The 24400-nt window shown below is 44.0% G+C and overlaps 1 protein-coding gene across 5 annotated transcripts in view; it reads right to left on the reverse strand.

Moving 5' to 3' along the window:
- The window catches only part of BIN1 (bridging integrator 1), a 101937-nt gene that overhangs the window by 41867 nt on the left and 35670 nt on the right, over positions 1-24400 (reverse strand). For all 5 annotated transcript variants that reach the window (XM_033003903.2, XM_033003901.2, XM_033003902.2 and 2 more), the window contains exons 2-6: positions 15729-15809; positions 8669-8723; positions 8137-8231; positions 6184-6279; positions 1499-1606 (exon numbers count right to left, since the gene is read on the reverse strand). In XM_033003903.2, coding sequence (XP_032859794.1) covers positions 1499-1606; positions 6184-6279; positions 8137-8231; positions 8669-8723; positions 15729-15809 — 435 coding nt within the window. The remainder of the gene's footprint in view (positions 1-1498; positions 1607-6183; positions 6280-8136; positions 8232-8668; positions 8724-15728; positions 15810-24400) is intronic.

Consider the following 24400-nt stretch of genomic DNA (forward strand, 5'->3'; position numbering starts at 1 on the left):
TGACAAAGAAGACCAGCCTATTTGGTGCAGATCACCAGGTACCAACCTGAGTAGATGAATTCCTATAGAAACTATTTCCACTGCAGCGAAGATCCCACAGGCACATACCAACAATAATATCATGTCCCAGGGAAATTCTGATCTTACCCCCAAACATAGTGGAATACTGCTTTGAACAGGAGGCACAACCAGCTGGGCCTCATGATTTGCATACAGCACCAAGACTTGCTTTGCCACACAAATGATGCAATGACACCTCAGCCATCCCTTTCTCTCCCCTTTGTCAGAGTTAATCACAGTGCATGCACTGGGTAGACAGATGATTGATGACTTGTGGCTTAAAAATAAAAGTGCTGTGGCCATTAAACGCAGAGCTTTCACTCAGGAGACAAATACATCTTTAATTCTTCCATACAGGAGAAACACTAGTGCCTCTCACATGGACCCTATTTCCCCCTACCAAAAATAACTCTAAGCAAAGGATAACAACTCTTATCAGCCTGGTTAAAAGATATAGATCCAGGCTCTTTCTTTCCTTCACTACTTCTAGCCTGCAGAGTCCTAATGTGCCACGGCCCATATTCAGGAGAATTAAAGATGTCTCCTCAGCCCTGAACTATTCTGTTGTGTCAAGACCTGTTCTGTGGAATGGAACACGTGGGTTCAGATCCACTCAGGGTACAGGAGTAATCCACAGCTCATTCTCTGGGAAGATATTCTAACCACGCACCTCCTCTAGAACAAGGTTAGCAATATCATCTTTCTTCAGCTACACTTAAAAGAAAATCTTCACTTACATGTTGGGCATATTCTGCAGTTAATCCTACATTGAGCAATTCAGAGGTATGAAATAAATCACATCCTGACAAGAGAAAATTCTTGGTTTTCTGCTTTCAAATATAATTATTATCCAGTAATTGTGACCAATAGACAACAGAACACAGTCATCAAGTGTGCATAAGGTGCATATCCACCGATGAACTTGTAACTCACACTCGTAAGGGTCTTTGTCCTAGAATGACAACTTCACAAACCAACCTCAAACAACAGTCAAACACTCTCACCACTGCTCTAAGGTGGGGAGACAGAGCCCCAAGAAGCAGACAAACTGGAAAATTTTTCTGGGGCATTGCAAGGTTTTTCTTCCCTAACAGACCCATGGAATTTTCTGACAGCTGTTACTGGTCCTGCAGCATCCAAGGAAATACATGCCTAGGCCTTGTCCATCAAGAGATGCAGGCTGATTATAGTGGGTCTGAATCAACACAACAGGGACCATCCTGCCTTCTAGGAGAAATAAACAGGTGAGAAGGAAATACCTAGCAAAACCTCACCAGTTCATGACACTTACAATGATCTTAAAAGTCCTTTCCAATCTAAATGATTCTATGAAAACACACCCAGTGAATAGCTGCAGGCACAATTAGAACCTGCTCTGTAGGCAAATGCAGACCTTCCAAAATGAAAGGATGGTTGCACATCTTTCTGCTTGATTTACCTTTGCGATTTTGGTTTCATCCTTCTTCTTTGCAGTTTGCAGGGCTTCAAAGTGGTGTCTGGCACTGTCGTAATCCACAAGCTTCCTTCCTCGCTTCGCTATACGAGACTAAGAAAGATGGAGAAAAGAGCTGTGACAATCTTCCCCAGCAGCCAAAACCACAAAGCCTCTCAGGAAAACCCCCATCCTCTTCACCCAACTTCCAGAGCACCCCATGCCTTGCCCACACAAGGACACTCGCTGGATACTCCACACAGGCTGTTCAGAGAGGTGGCCCTGGGAGCCACCTGTGGCAACCACCATTCTAGAAGGAGATCCTCAGGAGGAGCCAGGGAAAGCAAAAGGATCCAACCAACAACAGGCCCCACCTCTGAATGACATTCATGTTTTCAGAGCTGTAGCTCTGGTGCTTGCTAAGCTTCACCATGACCTCACTTCTTACGGGAACCTGTTTCATCATTCTCAGGGCCTCCTGAGGGCTGCAGCCAGACTCTAAGCAGCTCACAGCCCTAGTTAGTGTGGTAGCTCAAAAGATTAAGTTCAACAAAAGAACGCATTTCTGTTGCCAGCACATCAAAAGCACTCATCCACATGCTCAGGATACACCTAGGACAGAATTTTGGACCCTGCAACAGGAGGTGTGAACAGAAAGGACTGCAGCCACAGGCAGTGGTCCATTGTAACTAGTTATTAAGCAAGTGAAGTGCAAGGGAAAAACTGTAGCACTACGTCACTAATACGGCAAGACACACCAAAGCTGTAAGAAACGCAAGGAGGGAGCCAACTGTGTACCAGACTCACGTTCAGGAACAGAGTCCTGACAAGTCCTCGTGTGAGAATTGAGAACAGAGAGCCAGGCATGTGGCCTGATCCTCCATTATCCTTCTCCATCTGAGGACGTCAGTCTCTGTCCCCCAGCAAAGTTTCACCTCAGCACGGCTCAGGCCCACTGGGCTGCCCTGTTTTAAAAAACATCCCTCCCCCTTACACTCTCGCATCCCACACTCTCTACAAACACCCCAAACTATCTGGGTTGGGCACAGGTCTTCCTAGCCTGACCCTAGCACCCCCCCCCCCAGCTCAGAGCCTGGTCCAGCACCAGTGATCAGCAGTCTAGAAACAGGCTGGAGAACTGGAGTGAAAAGGCATGGCAAGGAGCCAGAAAGGTTTCTAATTATCTACAGAACCCTGAGAAATTGAAAGTGCAAGATGAAGAATCAGCACTGGGATTTACTTGCAAAAGCAAAATCCCCCCCCTCTACTGCACTTGGCAGGAAGATGCTGTCCCCTCTCCCTAGGCTCCTGCAGATAAGCTGCAAAACCGCACTCAGGGCTGATCTTTCTGCCAGACCAGCTGAGACCAGTTCACACGTCTCCTACACATGCTCCTCTGCGCTTTCAGCAAACACTGGTGCAGTTCTGTGTGAGTCACAGCAGATCTGCAGGATCTCAGCTACACGCACACCCAAACTGATTTCAAAGCGCTCAACTCACTCCAGGAGAGGAATTACGAAGAAGCTGAGCCACCCTGCAGTCGAGGTCACTAGAAAACACCTCCCAGGCATTATGCTGCCAGCTGGGCACAGAGACAGGATGTTGGGGGCTTCCAGCAGCATGACAATCTCTGAAATGGTAGTTAATGCATTTTCCACACACATCAGATAAAACTAGTGGTCAGATCTGGGATTTAAGAGAGTGGATTTTTCCCCCAAGTCAGACTGGTAGAGATAGCTGGAGTTTTGACCACCTCTCACATGGAAAAGAGCCAATTCCAGGTTTCCCTGCCACCCCACAAGGGCGTTTGATGCAATGTCACCCATCCCTCAAACAAGGTCACTCCTCACCTTTTTTGCAGCTCCTAATCTTCTAGAAACTCACCCTCATATTTGTATCAGAGTACATGGAAATGCTAGGAGGTACGGATATGATGTGTGGGATGACACCTGGAGTAACCACTGATCACACAATTGCCTGTGGTGGAAGTAATGGGACTTAGCCCAGAACTGGAAGGCTCCAGAGTAGGTTCCTTGTATGACTCTAGGATAGTTGCAGGTACCCACCACTATTTGAACATAAAAGCTGAACTCCAGAATTTACTGCTTTGCAACTTATCCATATTAATTTGAGCCCCCTTTAAGAAAAAATACAAACAAACAAAACAAAACAAAACAACAACAACAAAAAAACAAACAAACAAACAAGAAAAAAGCACCATGAAAGACTTTTTTCTCCCCTTTTACTGATATTTGGGCTCAAACCTAGTAGAAACAGGGCACCAACTGCAGTAACAGACAGAAAATCGCTAATTCCACATATATTCAGAACTTGGGTTATGGTTTACCCTCTCTGGGCTCACTGCAGAGACCTGTATCTTACTGCATACTCTGCAGCCTCGACCATAAACTCACTCAGAAATAGTATAGATTATGCAAGAGCCCTACTCCAAGAAGTTATAGATACTGACCTGAAAAGAAAGGATAAAGTATTTTTTGCATTCCTGTTTTTCAAGTTAGAGAAGATAGAGGGCCTTTGCTGAAATGTCCCTGCACCCAACGCTTAAAAATTATTCCCATTAACTTATAAAAATTCCTTACTAAAGGAATGTTATGTTTTCACATTCCTGCTGTGGGTCCTGTCGTAAGTCAAAAAAAATTCAAGGCAATTTTTCCAGCCCCTCAAGTGAAGAAAGATTCAGAATATGTTAGAATTTAACAAAAATCATGCATGCATGATCTAACTCATCACGCATTTGAGTTACTGGGCCGTTAACAAAAAACAGGCCTTCACAAAAGTAAATTAAAATCATCTCCTCTGCATAAATCATCTTTCATTATCACAGCAATTCCAGAATTCCAGGAAAAACAGAAAATTTGCTTTTGTGGAAAACAAAAAACAGAAAGCTATTACCACAACAAAAAACAACTCAAATATTCTGTAAATTACATAAGACTTTTTTTTTTTTTCTCGCCTGCCAACCTCAAAAACTCCAACTCCTTATGTGAAGCCAAACTACACTTTTGTACAACTGCAACAACCTTCAACAAGAGCACTTAGAGGAGTTTCTACCAGCTGAAGCAAACATACTTGATTCGAGCACTTCTCACTGCTTCAGTGTAAGGAGGATGATGCATTCAGTTGAATTACCAATAAAAACATACTGGCCTTTTTTAATTCATACCATTAAAAGCCCATTTTAAACAAATAGCCAACTCTTGTGAAATATATCCATATCTTACTGTACGAACCAACAGAAAGCCAAATTCTCACTTGTTTTATGAAGGAAATTGGAGGTAATACTCTCTTTAAAGCATTGTTTAAATTGTGCATAAAATCGCTTTAACTTCCCATTTTGAAGAGCATCATCTCAAGACTGAGAAAGGAACATTAGTAGAAAACACATTAGTGGACCTTTCAGAAGTCAGAAAGGATCCATGGGAGCTCAGTGTCTAACATCTTGAGTTTCAGTGCAATTTGGGTGGTCCCAGTCTTGAGCTCCTTTTAAAATCCCACTGTAAAACCTCAGTGGGACCCCAGCAGAATTAAGAAATCCTGAAGACACTCAGCATGAAAAAGCATGACACTGAGGTGACCCAGTGCACAGCTGACAAGGCTGGTAAAATGTGATTTGGGCTGAAGTAGCGCAGAGTTCTGAGTCTACAGCGAGCCTGAAATAAAACCTTATGCTTAAGAAGCGGTGCACGAGTCTGTGCTGCTAACCGAGGCACATGGTATCACACTGTGGGGAGCAATCAGCTCTAACAGTCTTGAGCGGGTGGAAAGCAACAGCAAGCCTCTTCGCCCTTTCCCATTTCAGACTTACACGGACAGAAGGGGCTGGAAAAATGAAGCAAAACCAAGGAGCCTCAGGAGGCAAGGACACTGCTGTTCAGGGCTCATTTTACAAGCATGTGACCTGCCCCCCTTTGATACAGCACGATCCTTCTAATGCAACAAATATTGACAAACGATTTAAGAGATGTGGTGGGGAAAGGTTTGTTTACACTGGGAAGCAGCCAAGCTGATACTTCCCATATGGTGATATCATTACTAGTGCTTCCATACGGTGAAGACATTTCCTGCATAACCTTCTCAAAATTAATGGAGAGGAGATAACTGTGGGGGAAGGGAAGCTCACAGGACATCATTCAAACCCAGGTCCTTGGGTACAATCTCTCCCCAAAAGACATGTATCCAGCATTACCCCTTTCCTGTAAAAAGCTGGTTATATGCTCAGCAGGGCTTCAGGGAACACACAGAAATCTGTCTTCCACACCAGCCTCTACTTACAAAGTACGTTTGCCATTAACTGCTTCCCCAATGCTTTGTGCTTGCAAGAAAGTTAAAAACACAGGACCAAAAAGAGAGACAAAGTTTGTGAGTTATTGCTGATGCTTCCATCTTGCACTCTGATATAATAAGGAATTTTAGGGATCCTCCCGTTTACACTGATGTTTTCTCTTCGGTATCTTTCCCCTGGATTCTTCACTCTTATTTTAAGCCCAAAAGGAGTACATAATATTCTCACATGACCCATAGCTGCAAAGAACTTGGCTGTTCTAAAAGGAGTGCTTGCAGCAGCATAGCATACACATCCTCCTAAAGAAGGTGAGGATGAAAGAAAATTATTCTTATGAGGTTTCATCTGCTATGACTCTCTAGATCAAAAGATTTAAAAAGAATCTTACTTTAATATCTGGAAATTGTCCAAGGTACGTATCCATGGTCAGAAGTGCCTGATCCACCAGCTTCTGATGGAAATCCGTCCAGAGGAGATCATTGTTCTGAAAAACAAAAACAATTAATTAACTATTAATAACACAGATCTCTGTGTTTCTATTTTTCTCCCTGGGTGCTACAGTCAATGATTTCAGTGACACAGCTCTTAAGAAATAGTAATCGGTCCTTAGTTTTTCCAAAGAAAATAAGTTAATTGAAAACAAAGATCATGCCAGAAATGTAGAAACAGAGAAGAAAGCCTGATGCTGTTAATTCAGGTGACCTCTCCAAGGACACAGTCCCCTTTGTGAACCTTCTTTTGAAGGCCTGTCTTTTCCCCTGCATTGGTAGCTCAAGTCCATACAATGGAAGGGAAGATGAACGTCAGGCTGGCTTTACATCCTTCTCCAGGCAGCCACAAGATGGGACACCTGGCACCAATAGGCACCATTTTCTGCTCTTCATTACAACACAGCTTTCTGGAGGATAACAAACAATAACAGAAAGCCATTCTAGCAGTCTTCAGCCCTCACACCATCTGCCTCCACAGCCCAGTGGAGGTCAAATCCAAGGCTTGAATCCTAACTTGTGCACGCTTTATCCTTGACCTTATCTCAAGCACAGTAGCTTCCCATCAACACCTTGGATTTGGTGGAAAAATTGCCACTCTCCTGTTTTTCCACTTGAACAAAATGTTGTTGCTAAAATACGCAGGAGAATATTCCCACTTTATGTGAAAATTTTTATTTTTGGGGGCACAGGAATAACACTTTTGTCCCAGCTGTCTTCCTGAAAGAGAGAAACATAAACAAAGGCATTAAAGGAAGAGGTGAATGGCTGCAAATATTCCTGCAGACCCTCAGAGTAGCTGCAGTTAGTTCTGCTCAGGATTTATGCTCCCTTTGACCTCTCTGGCTCAAATTCTCTAAAGGGACAGTCTCTCAGGAGGCACTGCAGCAGCTCAGGAAGAAACAAGGCCAACAGAGAACGTGAAGTCAAACCAGCTGCATTACAACTCCATTATTTACTGCAACAGCAGTTCCTAATGGAAAGTTTCCATGCTAATGCAAGAATTGACCTGGAAATGTTCGGGTTTTGTTTAATTTATCTGCTTTGAAGTCAGTATTTCCTGGGCAAGATGAAGATGTTATTTCAGGTGAGATTTTCTGCAGGGGAAAGCAGGGGAAGGAAAGAATCCTTCTGCTCTCCCCCTCTGTTCCTTCCCCACAACTTCAACGCCATAGACAGCTGCAGATAAGCCCAGTCCTGCAGCCACATGGCAGATTGATGCACCAAGCTGAATGGCCACAGCTGCTGCACAGCACAACAGCTGAGCAAGAGAGCAGAGGGCCCCTGCATCCAGATGGACCCACCACACACAAATGCCAAGGGAGAGCCAAGCTGTCCCCTAAGCTGCAAACAAAACACCTGGGCAAGTTGGAGAGGCATCACCTCAGCAAAGGATAAGAACATAAGGTTGGGGTGACACATGGCACAGTCAAACAAGGTGGCAATTAAAATAAGGCAGCTGGTGGTACTGCTGTGAGTAGGTTGTTTCAGCTACACAATAGCTGCTCTGACCATGCTTTGGCCATAGATTTAGTTTCCCCTTTCTCTTCCATAGAGCATAAACAATACATCTAGTTGACCCTGCTGACTCTCTTTTGGCATCCTCTGTCCCTCTTTAGCCCACAAATTGCTTGTGGGAATAAGCATACAGCTCTGTGTAGCGTTCAAGCATCTGGGGACAGTGTCCTACACAGCCAAAAATACAGACCACATCACTCAGCTTTCCCTTCTTCCCAATGCTGAGTTCATCTCTCCAATTCTTCTGCAAAGTCACATGCCTGAAGAAATGTGGCACACAGATATAGATTCCAAAGCTCATCTCTGCTGACCCCACATCCTGGACAGAGTCTTACCTCTGCTATTTTATTTGTGTCATCTCTCCCAGGCCAATCCGGCTCATAAACTTCCTGCAAACACTCTGTCAGCTTCTTGGAGGCCTCGTGCATGGCTAAGAAAGAAGAGGGAACTGCTTCAGAAAGAAAGAAGTAGTGTGTTCCTCACAGTTTAACCATCATCCTGAGAAACGGGGACAGAAGAGGGTTATAAAAAATATAAGCTCTTCCTTACAGAGTATCTGAACCCTTGATAACACAGAAATTGAGGTAATCAGAGAAAGGAATCAAGGATGCAGTTGCATAAAACCCTTTGTGTTCATCATACCCTAGCAAAATATACGAGATCTGATAAGACAGCACCACCTGTTTGGCCTCAAAGCACAGACATCCCAGTTGGTCCTCAAGGATTTTGAAAGATCCCCACCCAGACAATGCTGACCTTTCCTAGAACTCACCCCTGAGGAAGCACCGGGAAGAGGATGACTGCAGAAACTCCACTGCATAGGTAAGCACTAGAGGGGAAACAGTCATCTATTTAAGCAGACCTTACCTTTTACAGAAGCCAAATAAGTTCGGAGGTCCTTCTGCAGCCTCGTGCCTTCAGACTGTGGACATAGGAAGACCATCAGTTACTCTCTCATATAAAGAAAATGTAAGGAGTCATCAAGCATTTCTAAATGGTCTTGCAGATAGGCTACATTCCAGCCCTATAACCATGTGAAATGTAAATGTTAACAAGGAGACCACACACCCCTCTGACTTGGTAAGCCCACAGCCAGAAACCTGCAAGCATATTTGGCCAATATTGCCACCAAGGTACTGAGTAACTTGATATGGACAAAGCTGTGATTTGCTCTTAGCAGCAGAGCCAGCTTTAGAGTTTTTATTTCATACAAGCAACTAGAGAGGGTCCTAAGGGCAACAATTAATTTATAAGCCAAGGACTAACGGCTCTATGTAACAAATATAACTGAAGGGGTCTGTAGGAGATAAATGCAATTGATTTTTGTACTGGTTTGGGAGCAGTTTAGCTCACCACTTTTTCCTGCCACACTGCAAACCAAAACCCCAGTACAAAGTGGGTACAAGGGACCTCTGCACAACCCAAAAATCCTGTCTAAACTGTTCTGTGCAGCAGGACTTGCAAATACAAAGTAAATCATCTTTTTATTTAGCTTCACTGTGGAGGCAGCCTGCCAGCAGCAGATCTCACTCACTAAGAGACAAAGGATTAAAACCAGAAACTGAGCTGAGTTTTGCCAGTTTGCACCTTCAGGTGACACAGCTGAGTACAGTACAAGAACCCAGACTAAAAATGATTGTGCAGATTTTTACAGCAAAGTTGGTTCAGACATGCACACATACGTGTAGTCCCCAAACGACTGCTCTCTTGCACTAGGATAAACATATTCAGGCAGGCCCACCTCCCCTCTACCTTGCCATATGTCACTGACAATGGTGCAAAGCAGACAGAGAAATACTCCCAAATATAGTGAGTGACATTATACAAACAGAAATCAAAGGAAGAGAAAAGTGAGGCTTGAGAAGTTGACCAACACCACCACAGAGCATATCAAAGCAAGAGAAGGAGCAAACATTGAGGACACCTGTTCAGAAAACCTCTAGAGTATGCAAGAAGAACAGAAAAAAAGTTTGAGATACAAAGATCTCTGTTATAAAATGATTTCTCTTAGCCTGTGGGATCTCACTGGATCCTCACTGTCCCCCAAATTAGATGTTAAAACAAGAATGCAGGAAAGTGACTACACCTCACACCTTCCTCACAACATGCTGCCATTCCTCCTCCTCTTTCCCAGTTTGTGTCCCATTAGGGGGGCCATCAGCATAATGAATCTTGACAGCTGAAGACAATTCCAGAGACAGGGAGCTCACAGGACATCTGACAGCTGCCTCAGAGCTACTAGCTTCAAAAGCAGATGTTTGCCATCAGCACTCCCCACTAGTCAGGCACCTCTTGACTCAACTGAGCTCATGCTGTGATCCTTTGTGCTCTCAGTGCAGCTGTGCTCTCTAAGCAGAGGCTAAATCTGCCCAGCTGTTGAAGTGGCAGTGCTAGCATAGCTTTGTGGTGAAATCCATCTGCTTCCAACACTATGGCCCAATTTGTTTTCCTTGCCTCGAAAGTTCTGGATGAGTTCATATTTGTTCTTTTCCTACTGCCATCAACAAAGAAAACGAAGGACGGGAAAGAGTTGGCCACTTTTATAAAAGAAAGTCAGACTCCAGTCAGAAAGTCTGGAGAAGCATTGGGAACTGACCCAAAGATAGTATAAGGGGAAAGGAATAATGACCACATCTGCTGCAAAAGTCCTAGGAGTTCTTAAAACACAGACCAAACAAATGTAGAGCTTTTTGCTGTCTTAGGGTGTATGTGGAGACCTGGACAGATGAGAGTTTCCTAACAGTGCAATCAGAAATCATCAAGGAAGAGGTGCCAGAGTAATCAAGGATCACACACAGAGGACCATCAGGGAGGCTGATGTGACAAACAGCACTTCAGTCAAGCTGTACTATGTGCTTGCTTGTGCCCAATGCAGGAAGCAAGAAAATCTTAGAAGAAAGCAGTGATGTCTGCCTAGAATTGGTCCATGCTAGAAATCACTAGACCGCAGCTGGCAAGATGAGGTGTCAGAACACAAGAGGAAATGGCACAGAAGGAACTATCATGCAAAATCCCTCATTATCATCCTGCAACTGCATCATTTCTAAGAATGAGTAAATTTTAACATACAACTTTGAGGTTATAAGAAACTAATCAGTAGGAAAGGTCCTCTGCAGAACTTGCCCACCACACATTTGGGCACTGCAAAGTCTAGAACTGTAACTCTCAAAATTATAGCATCTAAAATCATAAACCACCTCTAAAATTGTGCCCATACTTGCCTGAGTCCTGCCACAGCAGTGCACAACACAACTCAAACTCATGAACTCCTCAAGTCTCAATAGCCAGTCCCAAAGACATAGGGAAAAAAGTATCCTCTAAGAGGTACACCAGCATCACAATTAAACATCAAAACAAGATTTTTAGACAGATCACCTGAAAAACCTGCAAGTCGAGGCTCAAATACTGGAGCATGCAATTTCAGCAATGCACAAGTAGCCTTCTGTGTTCTCCAGGCATCCCCAACATCACTTGTCTTGCCACAACATGAAGTCAGCCAATATGCAGTGCTGCATCCTGCAACTGGAATGATCTTTCTCAGTCACCTCTTGCTCATGTTTAAAGTCAGAGTTACAGCTGAGCTCTATGACTATGGGCTTACCCAAGCCTCTTAAAAAGTACCAAGCCTGCCAGGGAGAGTGAATAGACTTTACAGCCTGTAAGATCTGCAGGCAGAAAGATTTTCAAAGAGAGGACCATGTTCAGAATTTTGGCTTGAATCCCATTTCCTCAGCTCCCCTGGGCACCTGGGGTCCCCATCCAAGTCCCTCTGTCATTTCAATTGCTTCATTTCTTGAACACCAGTAAAGCAGCTCCCTCACTTGACACAAGGGTTTCTTTTTATTATTGTAAGCATGAATGCTTTCCCAAGAAACTTTGGCAACAGCTTTCTCTCTGTGCATGCAGCACCTGCTTTTTTTCAAGTAGGCTATGGTGAGCTGTCAAGTAAAGCCAGTTCTACATAAACACCTCTCGAAATGCAGTTAGAAGTTAGACACTGTCAAATACTCTACAGAACAGAAGCTTTCAACACCCTTGGTGTGCACATTTAAGAGATGTTTCCTAAATTCAAAGGTAAAAAGTAGGGAAGAGAGTTAAACTGGAATTTGGAAAATTAATCCACTTCCCAGTTATCAAAGAGTTTAAGAGCATGCAGAGGGAAGTTACAGAGGTATAGTTGAATCTAAAGATATTAAATATATATATATATAATAGCACAGTAATTTTTAAATTGCAAGACCATAAATAAAGAAGAAATGGGGTCTGTGTATGTATATCAGAGTAACAAAACAAAAGGACAGTAAAACTAGGACAAAAATGGAAGATCAGTGCTGATTCTGAACCCCATATTCATTTTTCATCCCTGCACTAACAAACTGACTTAAAACCTTTGTACAGGCACCAATGTCACTGAGCCTTGATGCAGGAGTGACCACAGTAAGTTGTTCTACTCAAACACACAAGTGTCATCTTGTTTGAGCAGATATTGCCATACTTGCAATCATAATGTAATTCGACCCTGTGAACGTATAACTAAATATTAAAAATAGAAGTGCCATGCTTGGACGTCTGGAAGAGCTCTTTCTCCAAAGACCTAGTGAGCCACCTATTACTTATAGGTCTGTGAAAGAAAAGCACAAGAGTAGTTTGGTACCTTTTGTGCTTTCTTGTTTTGTTGGGGAGTTGTTATTTACAATACTTTTCACTGAGCCCTAGGTAAGTATGTGATCTTCTGCAGAGCTGTTTCTTGGTAGTAGAGAGGTTTCGTAGAACCCATTTTTCCCCAACCTTGAAGGGAAATGATTTCATCCTAATATAAAACTGCAACCCCATCTTTACATAACCTCCCTGTTTTTGCAGTTCCAATGGGAAGGACTTTTATTATCAGGAGGATGTTCTACACCTGAGAGGGACAGGCAACATCCCGTTCCAGATTAGATTAATATAGGGCTGGAAGAGCAGACTGTGGAATTACTGGGGGGAGAGGGCGAGGAGGGGAACATTGAAACAACAGCTCCAGATAAGCCCACACACAGCAAAACTTCAGAGCTAAGACACAAAGCCATGAACAACTGGTGAGGAACTCCCATCCTGGGGTACCAGTCAAGCCACTAAACTTGTTTTGCTACCTAGGGCTGAAATGGAAACCACTGGGCATGAAGGATTCTTGCCTGAAATAAAGTATCTGTCTAAACTACTGATTGTAATGGTCCACAGCCAAACCTATGCTTCAAGAGCAAAGATTAAGTCCATGGTGCCTTCCCTGCAGGCTGAGGCTGTGCTGAACACCATGAGGTACAGGCAAAGATGGATGCAGCCCGTGCCAGCAGCAGCTTGCCTCTCATGAGTTTGCTGTGAAACACCGCAAACCAATCCAGAACTTCCACACGAGTGACAGCTCAAAACCCAGCCACTCTGCCAGGCAGAAACACAACACAGTGCCAGGTGTAAGGGCTGCCACCAGCCTCCCACTCTCTGTCTCTCCATGATTTCAAAAGCAGGAGAACAGAAGCCAAAGCCTAGCATGCCTCAGGCAGGGTCTGTGTTGCACCTTTGCAGCAGGCCTCTTGCTCCCAGGTCTGTGAGGACAATTTCCAGGACAGATCCTTGTGCCAGTGCCTGAACACAAGTGACACTGGGAAAAGGAAGGAGAGCCTTCAAATTAACTTTTTGGGAGGTTACTTGTCAAAGATAATCTTTCATGAGGGAGTAATATGGGGGCCATTGCGCTGCTTGTCAAGCCTTCAAGAGACACAGGCAAGCCCTGTAGCCCTGCAGAAGCGTGGTTACATCCAGCTCATTTGTCACCCAGCAAATCCATCTGTCTGAGCTAAAAAAGCTCCTACCATTCAGAGACCTCAGAGTGGTGCTCTTATATGAACCTGAACAGACAGAGAGCTGGAAAGTGCAATGCTTTCCTTTAGGTGCACTCAACCACTATTTGAGAGGACCACAATACACCTTTGTTGAAAATTAATAAGTGATTTTTAGACCTGCTCTTCACTCATCAACAGCCCACACATAGGAACATGTGTCAGAGTGGCCCAACAGAGTTATTAGTCACAGGAGCCTCTAATGAAGCAGCAAACAAGGCCACTGCCAAGTCACACCCCAGCCAATTCCACAGCAGATCTGTACTGTTACAAGCATGCAGCAAAAGATCAGCTTTCCTCCAGACTTACATTTCCCACTGGACCAGACTTTGTAAGGAAAGGCCATAGAAATCTCACACATAGCTATACTACACACATATATTGTACATATAAAAATAAAAACATGTGTGTGTATATGCACATATAGCTGAAGTTACTTCCCTAGTCTGCTTGGCATCATAATAATTCCTCAGCCCTAGATATCCTAACAATCCAGCTAACTCACACTTATGGTTTGCCCTGTGAAAACAGGCACTGTTTGCATTTATTTTAGTAATAGGGAAACTGAGGGCCAAAGCAAAACAGACCCCAAGCAGCAAATGCAGAACAGCCTCCAGCTCCTTTGATAAATTATTTGGAGAATTTAGCTCACAGCCTGCCCCTGCAAGATAGGAAAATAAATTCAGCTGTAATGGGTACAGAAGCAGTGCTTCTTAAACAGTCTTCTTGGTGCACCACTGGAACTTGTGGCTTTGGAAAGTGAAAAGCCATCCCAGACAGTCAGATCAAGAAGTTTGGATTTGAGTTTTTTGATATTTCTCCTTTAAAAAAGTTATTTCCTGATTACTGATTCTTAAAAATGATACAGAAAAATCACATCTTTCTGAACACATGGCATTACCAGAAACCAAACTGTATTCCTCTGTCTACAAGAGAATATCATTGGTGGGCATGTTATAGAGATGTTGCATGAACTTCTGGAGCAACATATACTATTGCTGCCAAGAGAATGAGCATTAGTCTCCAGGAATCTGCAGTCAGCTCTAGTTAGACATAAGTCAAAGTCAGACTGAAAGATTTTCATTATATTCAGCTATGGCAAATCCCTTCTCAGCTGGCTTTGCAACACATAACCACATCTGCTGAGTCTTAACAGACACGGTGCAGCTGCTGCAAACAGCTCCAGAAAAAGCTCCTAAATATGTCGGGGCACAAAGGGGCTAAAAGATTTCTCCAGCACCACCTGAGCTTTGGTGCAGCACTTATTTCCTGCCATGAAACAGAAGCAACACTTCCCCTAACACCAAGCATCAGGGTGCAAATCCCCCGGGGTAACTGATGTTTTCCCCTCCTCTGGATCACTGAAAGCTCCAGATCAAAAAGCAAAACAAAACACACACCCAGTTCAAGATATAAACCTACTGCTGTGTAAGTAGGAGGGTGGGAGAAAATTGCTACACTGTTAAAATATGTTCCTGAATTAAAATACAAGGATGAAGCAGACATGTGAAAGAATACTGACTCAGGCCTGACACAGTGATTGTGCAAGGATGGGGAGGAAGTTAGATTTAGATCTTAGCCATGGAAGGATGTTCCCCTTTCACCATTTGTTTTGACTCCTTTGCCCTCCCCTGAGCTTAGGAAACTGAAACTGCCTTGGTTCCATTTTATTTTTGATTTCTAATCTGTTTCCTATCCTATCCATCTTTCAGAGGCACAACGTTGCTCTTATATCTCTGCTTCCAGCCCAGCAGGAAAAATTACATTACAAAGCAGCTGCTAACAGAAAAAAGTATTCTGGTTGAGCTATTTATCTTCCTAAACTTGGGTCTTGAACAGGTAGTACTTTTCAGCTTACACTCTCCCTGACTCCATGATAGGGACACTGGAAGACACCGTGTAATTTCTCATAAGTGAAGAGCTACGAGTTGTGGGTCACTTCAATAGGCCTATGGCATCATTCAATTTAATGAGTTTTAATTGCATATTGCAGCAGATGACTGGAAACTAATACTGAAACTTGGGGTGTAATTACATATCACCAATTATCTTACCAGCTGTTTGTTGAAGTTCTGCACACACTGTTCAAACTGCTCATCTTTTGTTTCATCTGCTTTCCCAAGCTTCTGAAGGACCTGCAGAAAGAGAGGAGAAAGACAGGAGACTTCAAATACAGATATAGCAAAGCAGAGGCAAAGAAACAGTTGCAAGTTTTTGCTCATGAAGCTGAAAGAAGAAAAGTTGAACAGTCTTCCTTATTCTTGCACTCAGAATTTCTGGAATATTTATCGACACTGTCACAGTTTGAAAAAGGACTTACAGATGAGTCAGGATGAACTCAGACCTCTTATTCTTTACTGTACCGAAGAGCATGACTGAGGTTTGTCCTTCACTGGTCTAATGCTTTTTGCAGACAGGGTAATAACAACCCAGTTGTTTATCTCCTGGACCAACAAGAAACAAACCACATCCCTAATATGCCTTGTGTTGTGTGGTTACACTTGTCCTGATTTAACACTAGTCTCTGGTCCAGACAGGGTGGGGTTTTTTGCTCCCAGAACAGCTGGACTGTCCTCAAACACAGAAAGCCATGCAGAGACCACCTTAGAGAGAGAAGGTGTGGGAGCAGTGAAAGTCCCACCTTCTTTTCACCTTTTCTCGCTATGTACGTGCTTGGCAGGACCAGGCTGTTGAGAGCAGTTGGTGACTTTACACTATGAATCCACGTGACACTCAGTGTAAGTGTCAAGTCTGAGTGTCAGCAGATAGTCCTGTTCCTCTCACCACCTCCCTGCACAGCACAGCTCCCCACAGCCTGCAAAAAAATCCTTATCACACTACTTCCCTTATCACCCTTCTCTCTTAACGGTCTCTCCATGCAGCTAAGTGGATCGCTCCCAGGCTTTGAACAAAGCATTTCATTTTCTGGGCATGAAGATAGGTCCATCAGAATAAGGCTGAGCAAAGTGCAGCTGTGGAGGAGGGCAGCAGTTATTTGTCATGTCCCAGGCAACTCCATCATCAGAGAGGCAAGGCTGTAAATAATAGCTGGTTGAGCTTGATTACAACATCTTTGTTAATCAAAAAAAAAAACCTAATCATGACTAAAAAAAAACCAACAACAAACAAACAAAAGAAAAAACTCACGCAACATCTTGCCCCACCAGACCGGTAAAAAAAAAAAAAAAAAGATAAAACTCCACACTGTCCTCAGTCACAGGAGATTCTAGGGAGCCAGAGGTGGGCTAGAAAGGGAGCTGACAGAACACCTCAAAAAGCAAGAAAGCACTGGCTGACAAGAGCATGACTGCCCAAGAGGCAGAAAGCACTGGAAAGCTGAAGACTCTCCTGGTTCCCTGAGCACAGCAGTCCTTTAGCCACAGATCTCAGGCATCATGTTCAGTCCCTCTTGGGGAGAAGACGGGCAAGATGGAAAACCAGGTACATGTTACTGCCATCAGGTCTACAAGAAGGCCACTAGTAAGTGTCCCCAGACAAGCTGATCTGAGGGACTTCCAGATAGCCATGACAGTCACCCAAACTAGCTTCCTCCAGCTCCCTTTGCTACCTGCAGACCTTCTCAGAGGACGTAAAGAGGATTTTTCACCTGCAAGGCATCAATCAGACTTTCATGTTTGATCCCCAAAATGGCATCGAGAAGGTCCATGCAACAGGATGTAGTATAGAATAGAATATTTTCATTTGGAAGGGACCTACAACAATCATCTAGTCCAACTGCCAATGCACCTACTAGCTGACTCTTTTTACACTGCCAAGGTGGAAGACATTTGTGTTATGTCTGTTTGGCTAATCTCAGTTCCCCTCTCCCACATATAAGCATGGATTCCCAGCTCACCCATGACCACAATAACTGACTCAAGCTCCAGACACAATAAATCAGTGCAATCATTCAGCACCCAGCTCATAAATCCCCCTTATTTAGGCTGGGACTGAATGCCTATGAGGGAATCAAAGTTTTTCATTCTCCCTCTGTTCAACAGCCTGTCTTCACCTCCAGAAATCGGTGAGGCATTCAAGTGTCAGCAAAAGAAGGAGAAAGGACACATACAGATAAAGATAGATGCTGTCTTTGTGACCAAGGGCTGAACCAAAAACCTCCAGAGTTAGAAGCACAACTTTCTACAGTTCAAGCAGAAGCAACAAATACTACAGCTACAATTGCCTAATGTGCTTGGTAAACCTGTCTGCACAGCAAGACAGAGCACAAATATTCCCATCTTCCTCTCAAACCCTTGTCACATAAGAGTTGGCTGTAGAGCAGAAGCAGCAACATTAGCTAGACATGCAGAATCCTGTACACCAGCCACTGGTGCCTCCCTTGCTCATCTGCTCCAGTGAAGGGGAGCACATGCCACAACAACACTGCTGATGAGGCTACACATCCCTTTGCTGTAACAGGAGAGAAGGGTTCAGTACGACCTCATCTTTCTCATCACCGTGGTATGGTGAACCTCTTCCAGAAAGGATGCTGCTCAAAGGCCCTGTGTTCAGCTGTATTCCCCTAGGCTACCAGATCTATGGAGCATGGATTTTCCACCTGCTGTGTGACTTTCTAGATGTCCAAAGAGCCATCATGCCAGTAGCATCCATCACCCATAACAATAAAGTACACAAACAGCAAATTCCAAAGCAGAATTATGTTCCCAGTGTGCAAATCAATAGAATTATTAGGGATATAAAGGAGCTTTTTATAGGGCAATGCATCTGCCTGGCTAGTCAAGGAGACTGGATGCTTTCAGGACCGGAGGGGAGGGAAGGATACCATTTAACTGGGAGGAATCTGGAGTATGTCACTGGGGTCAAAGGTTTAGAACAGCCTCAGTGCTTCCTGGTGTAAAATGCTAAACAGCACCCACAGGCTATTCATTGCGACAGCCATGGGCCTGCATCCCACATGTCCAAAAAGTTAATCTGCAGTTCCACTACTCCTTGATGACACAAGCACACTGAGTCTGGGGTCATCTGGACAGCTGGGAAGATCTTGTGCAAAGCACCTCAGCATAGTGGAACAAGTCCTGCAAAACACTGGGCGCTGGAGAGGGCTCTAACTCACAGCCTATCTCTAAGGAAAAAATTCCTGCTTCAACAACAAGGCTCAGCTGATGAGCAGCTCTGAACGAGGGCGAGGAAGTAACAAGAAACCCTGCATTTTTCCACAGTGGTGACATCAGGCAGGTGAAACAGAGGATTTGGGGACACCAGCAGAGGAACAAGGCCAGGAAAACAAACCCAGTTACAAGAGAGAGGATGTGAGAAGTGAAACCCTGGCTACACCAAAAAACCTGCTCTTTCTTCCTATACTCTTCCCCCATCTGATAGATGAAGGCTTGTGCCCCACAACTGCCGGCCCTGTGGGCAAGTCCCAGCCATACACCCCGCTCTGATCCTTCTGTTACTTGTTATGACACAGTGGAGATACAACAGCCCTAGGCTGCAGCAGGGCAGGGGTTATCTTCTCATACCACTGTCTCTCAAAAACAGATTTGCCCCATATAAACAGCCTACAGGTCAAACCCTAAAGACATTTGAGCAGCACAAAATGATGGCTCCACAAGGCTGGCCCTCACGCCTGCACCCAGCTCTCCAGACAAAGAGCTGTACAGGCAAGCTGTACTACGAGATTCCCCTGGACCCCTCTAAACCAGCCAGTGATGAAGCAGATAGCCCTGGGTGTGCTGCTGACCACAGGCATGTCTGTGCTCACTGCTAATAACCCATGAGCTCACAGGACAACTCCCCTCCCCAGGCTGGTAGGTGCCATCATAGGTCAGGCTATTCCGGGTGAGCCACGGCTGCCCTCTCCCTTCCCCTGCGATGGTCTTTAATCCTCCAGCTCACTGCAAAGCCAGATAAAGTTCGGATGGAAACTTCAGGCTCTTTGATAGCTATTAATGGAGCAGATTTACCAGGGTAGGAGTCAGGACCGCACCACAGCTCCCAAATCTCAGGGCGGATCAGAGATGGTGTGATCTGTCAGCTGCTGTCTGGAGGCAAACCACACCAGGCAGCAGGCATGGATCTGGCATTTAAGATTAAGAAGCAACCATGGCTAGCCTCCTTGGTCTGCCCTTGACCCGAGAGATCCTGGCCCTGCACAAGGATATGGATCATTTCAAGACTGCGTAAGCTAGGGTGAAGGAGGGAATACTTTCTATGAATGCCACAAAACACCTTGTGGGATGGATTTCAGAGGAGGGCTCTGGCGTTTGCTGTCTTGGCTCACCCATGGATCCACTATGGGGATATCATCCCAACCATCGTTTTTGTTTTCAGGCACCAGAAATATTTGGCCACTTATACACCATTTTCCAGTGTTGCTCAGAAACCAGGTCTCTTCCAACAACTAGCTAGACCTGCAGACGCTCTGTGTTTCTCATAAAATAGGACCACAGGCACCTAACCAACTACTGCAGTATCTCCAGACAGAGCCAAATTTCACCCATGGAGCCTCAGTTTTCCCTACATTTTAATAAAATCAGCAAGGAACATGGAGATTGAGAGTCTGACTGAAGTTTTAAAACCACTTTAAGATCCTAGGAGGATAGATGTTATTAACAAATAAATAAATTATCACATTCCTATCACATCACACCTGCTGCTGCAGGCAGAACTATTTGCAGTAAGCTTTGAACTGATATACTCTGAGAAGTGAGATAACACAGAAGTGACAGAAATTCAGAAATCCTCTGTACCGGAGATCTGGCATTCTGCTAGCAATGGTCAGAGAAGCAAAGGCATGAAATAGCCTTTAAAACAACAACTTTTCCCAGCAAAAGGGAAAATTTTCTTAGGGAAATCCAAACTGGAGGGTTTCCTCAAAGGCAAGATTGTAATATTCACAGGATGACCGAGCATTACCTAAATACCACAGCTTTGTAGGACTCAAAAGGAAGCATCTTATCTGGCTGCAGTTTACCCTCTCTATTCCAGGTGTACAGGAGGAAACATTCCTAACGGGCAAACCCCCTTCGCATAGGGTCTTTGGTGCTCTGCTCTGGGCAATGGGCATGAAGGAAAAGGAGTTCCGGAGATCAGCCCCGTGATCACCAAACTCTCTGATGTAGAACAGCGATCACCGTTAAGGACAGACACTTGCTGGCAGTGCAGCAGTAGCTAGCATCAAGAAGCAGTATCAGGCCAAGTAAAAAGTTCTGCTTTCCTCCAAAAAGCAACTGTAACAGATTCACGTTTATGCTTTCTAATAAAGAAATATAGGGCAGCTACTTAATGCATCCACAGTTCTTACTCACTCAGCACCTTCCCTTGCTCTCTTCTGAAATATCAATGCCACAACAAAAGCCCTGAAAACTCAAATATTCTCAGCAAACCCCATGTAGACCCATTATGTGAACCAGTAACATAATAAAACTACTTTTTGTGGCGCATGAGTCACGCAGGCCAAAGACCAATTTAGAGAATGCAAACCGTGTGTAGGAAGGCAAAAAATAGATGTAGCTTATGGATCCCAGGGCTAAATCTGCACCCGAACCATTTAGGGTGGTCCAGTCCTGAAGAAGTCATTAATCCCACAGCCATAGAACATACCCTGCAGGTCCACATCTTACTCCCCACTGTATCAGATAAGGGACTGTGGTTATATTTTACTGATATGGGCCCAATTCTCCTAAATCACTCCATCTCCTGACCTCTCCACCCCACATAAATGATGCCTCTGACTTTTGCTGTATCTGCCAACTCCAGTGTATAATCTCCAACTATCAACCAGGCACAGAGCCAGTAAATACTGTGACTAATTTTGAATTGCAACAAATTGGCATGTGCCAGTGGGTCAACTAGCAACAGAATGAATATATCTTTGGTATTAAGCTGCTGCTGCCTATTCTTCCATGGAAGACATTATACTCTGAAAAGAGGGAGAAGAGAATAGTGTCCAAGTCAGATGGAAAGCACAAAGCCATGTAACTCAGTAAGGTACAAACAAAGGAAGTTTCATAAGCTTTTTTTAAGCTTGGCTTCTTCTCTGCCCAAATAAAATGTGACTTGCTCAATGAAGTATATTTGAGCTCATGGAATAATTTGTTTTTTGCGCTCAGACTCAGGAAGAAAAGCAAGAATGGCAGTGAGAGTCCTACTCTGTCTCTGACCCTCCCCAGGAGCAGGGCACGTCCTCCTGCCCTCCGTGCCTGCCTCAAGGCTGGTTTTAAGGACAGCCTGGCTTTCCTCATACAAGCCTGACACAATTAAGTCTTTCTTTGAAACAATAGGACAAAGGAGGATGGGGGTGGAACGGAAGAAACTCCAAACATATTCACACTTCATTTTAAACTGAGAAAATTATTCCCATGCCTGAGCAATCAGCAAGACCTTCAGATCACTAGAAGATGGGAAAGGGCAATGTCACACTCGGTGCAGACAGAGCAGTTCTTGTTTGCTTCTTACTTGCTAACAAGGTTCAATAGATCCTGCAAAGACGGGACGTTGCCTCCATCACTGTGTTAAAAGTTGGGAAATCAGAGTTCAATACAGCATTTTGTTTGAAACTTCCTGAATGACCTGGAAAAGCTCATGTCCAATGTCACATCCATCCAGCTGTGAAGAAGAGTGTTTGTTCAGTATGTCACGGAGTTACCAAATTTATCCCAAGCATCTCCAGCTGGTAAATGGGAAAGAGAGATAGAGAGAGATGAGATGACCAGTTTTGAGTGCTCAACTCAAGACACATTCAGTTTGATTTTCACATGTGTCTCTTTAATTGAAGTATGTGAGAATTTGCATGCTTAACCATATTCTGAAACCCAACCTGACTAGGGAAAAAAACAAAAAACAACTACAAAATATAATTTTCCAGTCACATTATGGTGTTGAAGGCTTGGAACATCCCCTAAAAATACACTAACAGTGAAGAATTTAAATCATTAGAATAGATTGCATGGAGATCCTTTGCTAATGAAAGACTTTTTAAAGTTATACAGGCATCTCAAGTGTGATTTAAGCCAGACTGATTCTACTCCATATAGGGGATGGACCTTGTAAGGCCCTTCCAAAGCTAGTCTTCCCAAAACCTGAAGATGACAGCAACAGAAGGTCAATCACTCTGTCCGAACAAATATCCTCTGCAAAAAGACCTCAATCCTTCCCCATATCATAGTCAAAAGTGTAACATACATCCAAGCGTGACTAGATAATAATGGCATGGATAGCCTGTGGTCAAAGAAACACATATCAGTGCCAACTTCCCTAAATGGCACTATATTGCAAAATTTCTGTAGGTGCAAGAGGTATACCGCATTGCCTTAAAGGCTTAACTCAAATATCTGCCTCTGACAGCTACTAAAGAGCAGCCTCACCATGACCTACATCTTCAGGACACACCTCCCAAGTTTAACATGACTCAGTGTGGTCACACTGGGTTGTTTTACAGCATTCATCCTTCTACCTCACTCCTTAGTTAACAGGGAAAGAAACAAGAGCTCCACTTTCTCATTCTGAATTATTTCCAGAAGAAACCTGCTTCTCCATAATGGGGTCAGAGAGAGTTCACGGCAACAAGTTTCACCAGGCTGAAGTCAGCATCTTGAGAATATATTCCTGTTTCTGATCATGACAAGTATAAGACAGGATGTAGAAATAAGCACAGCAGGTGCAGGACTTTTTCCAAGTTCAGTGACTTAGAACAACGGTCAGTTTATTACTTATGATCCAATCTTAAGGATAAGTAATATCCCCAAGAAGGGGGTACACAAAGGACCTGTCCCACTGTTGAAGCTTCACATTTCACCATGTTCACCTAAGAATGCCTGCTTTATTTCAGCATTTTCCTTTGAATACACTGCTGAAGACTCTCCTTTTTCTATGAAGCACAAGAAGGATTGTTTGGCTGCATCAGATCTTTCTATAGCAGTTGCCATCCTCGTTCCAAACTCAGAGGCCCTCCTTGAAGCAACTACAAGGTACAAGCCTGTAGTGATGGCTCTGTGGGGACACACTATTCCTAACTGCACCATGTGCTTCACCCAAGACCTCAAGCAAACCAAGGTTACTGTGCTTAGTTTTTCCCCATGGGGTGTGTCTGCTGGTAGCCACCAAAAACGGATACAAAGACTCAGCTAGCTGCTGCACTGAAACACCTCAAAAACAAAAACGTGTAGAAACATGTTAATCAGTACTACTACAGGAAGGATATCACTTTTGTATTTGCATTCTCTGTTCTGTAAAGGTACTTGCATTACTGCACAATATTCACTATAAAGACTAAATGGATAAAGGTGGTGAAATCTTTCACTCTTAAGAAGTTTCCTCCTATGCTTGGCTCCCTTCAGGGACGCTCTTCTCAAGTTAGAGGCTATCAAACAAGGGATTCATATCACTCATATTACTGGTTATCAAACAGTACATCATTATACATAATACATCATTATCAAGTGTCCTAAGACCATATGTAAACACAATGAGAAGAAATTAGGCCTAACCCTCAGACTTGTTCAGCCCAGGACAGCTAGGAATGGGAGAGAGAAGGCTCTGGGTACTTTAGCTCTGCACATTGGTTGGTCTACTCGTGTCCACCCCACAGCCTAAAGATATAAAGAATGACACTGCAGCGCAACACAGAGGTAGCAAAATTGCAAAAAGTACACAAGGTCCGGAGACACATGTTCCTCCCACACTACCTCCATGAGTCTAACAGATCTCAGGCTGTTCCTGAACCTGGAACTCAAGAAGATGACTCCCATGCTGTTTTAGGAGA

This window comes from Tyto alba, unplaced genomic scaffold (genome assembly GCF_018691265.1).
Source record: "Tyto alba isolate M040663 unplaced genomic scaffold, T.alba_DEE_v4.0 Super-Scaffold_7, whole genome shotgun sequence".
Classification (NCBI taxonomy): Eukaryota; Metazoa; Chordata; class Aves; order Strigiformes; family Tytonidae; genus Tyto; species Tyto alba.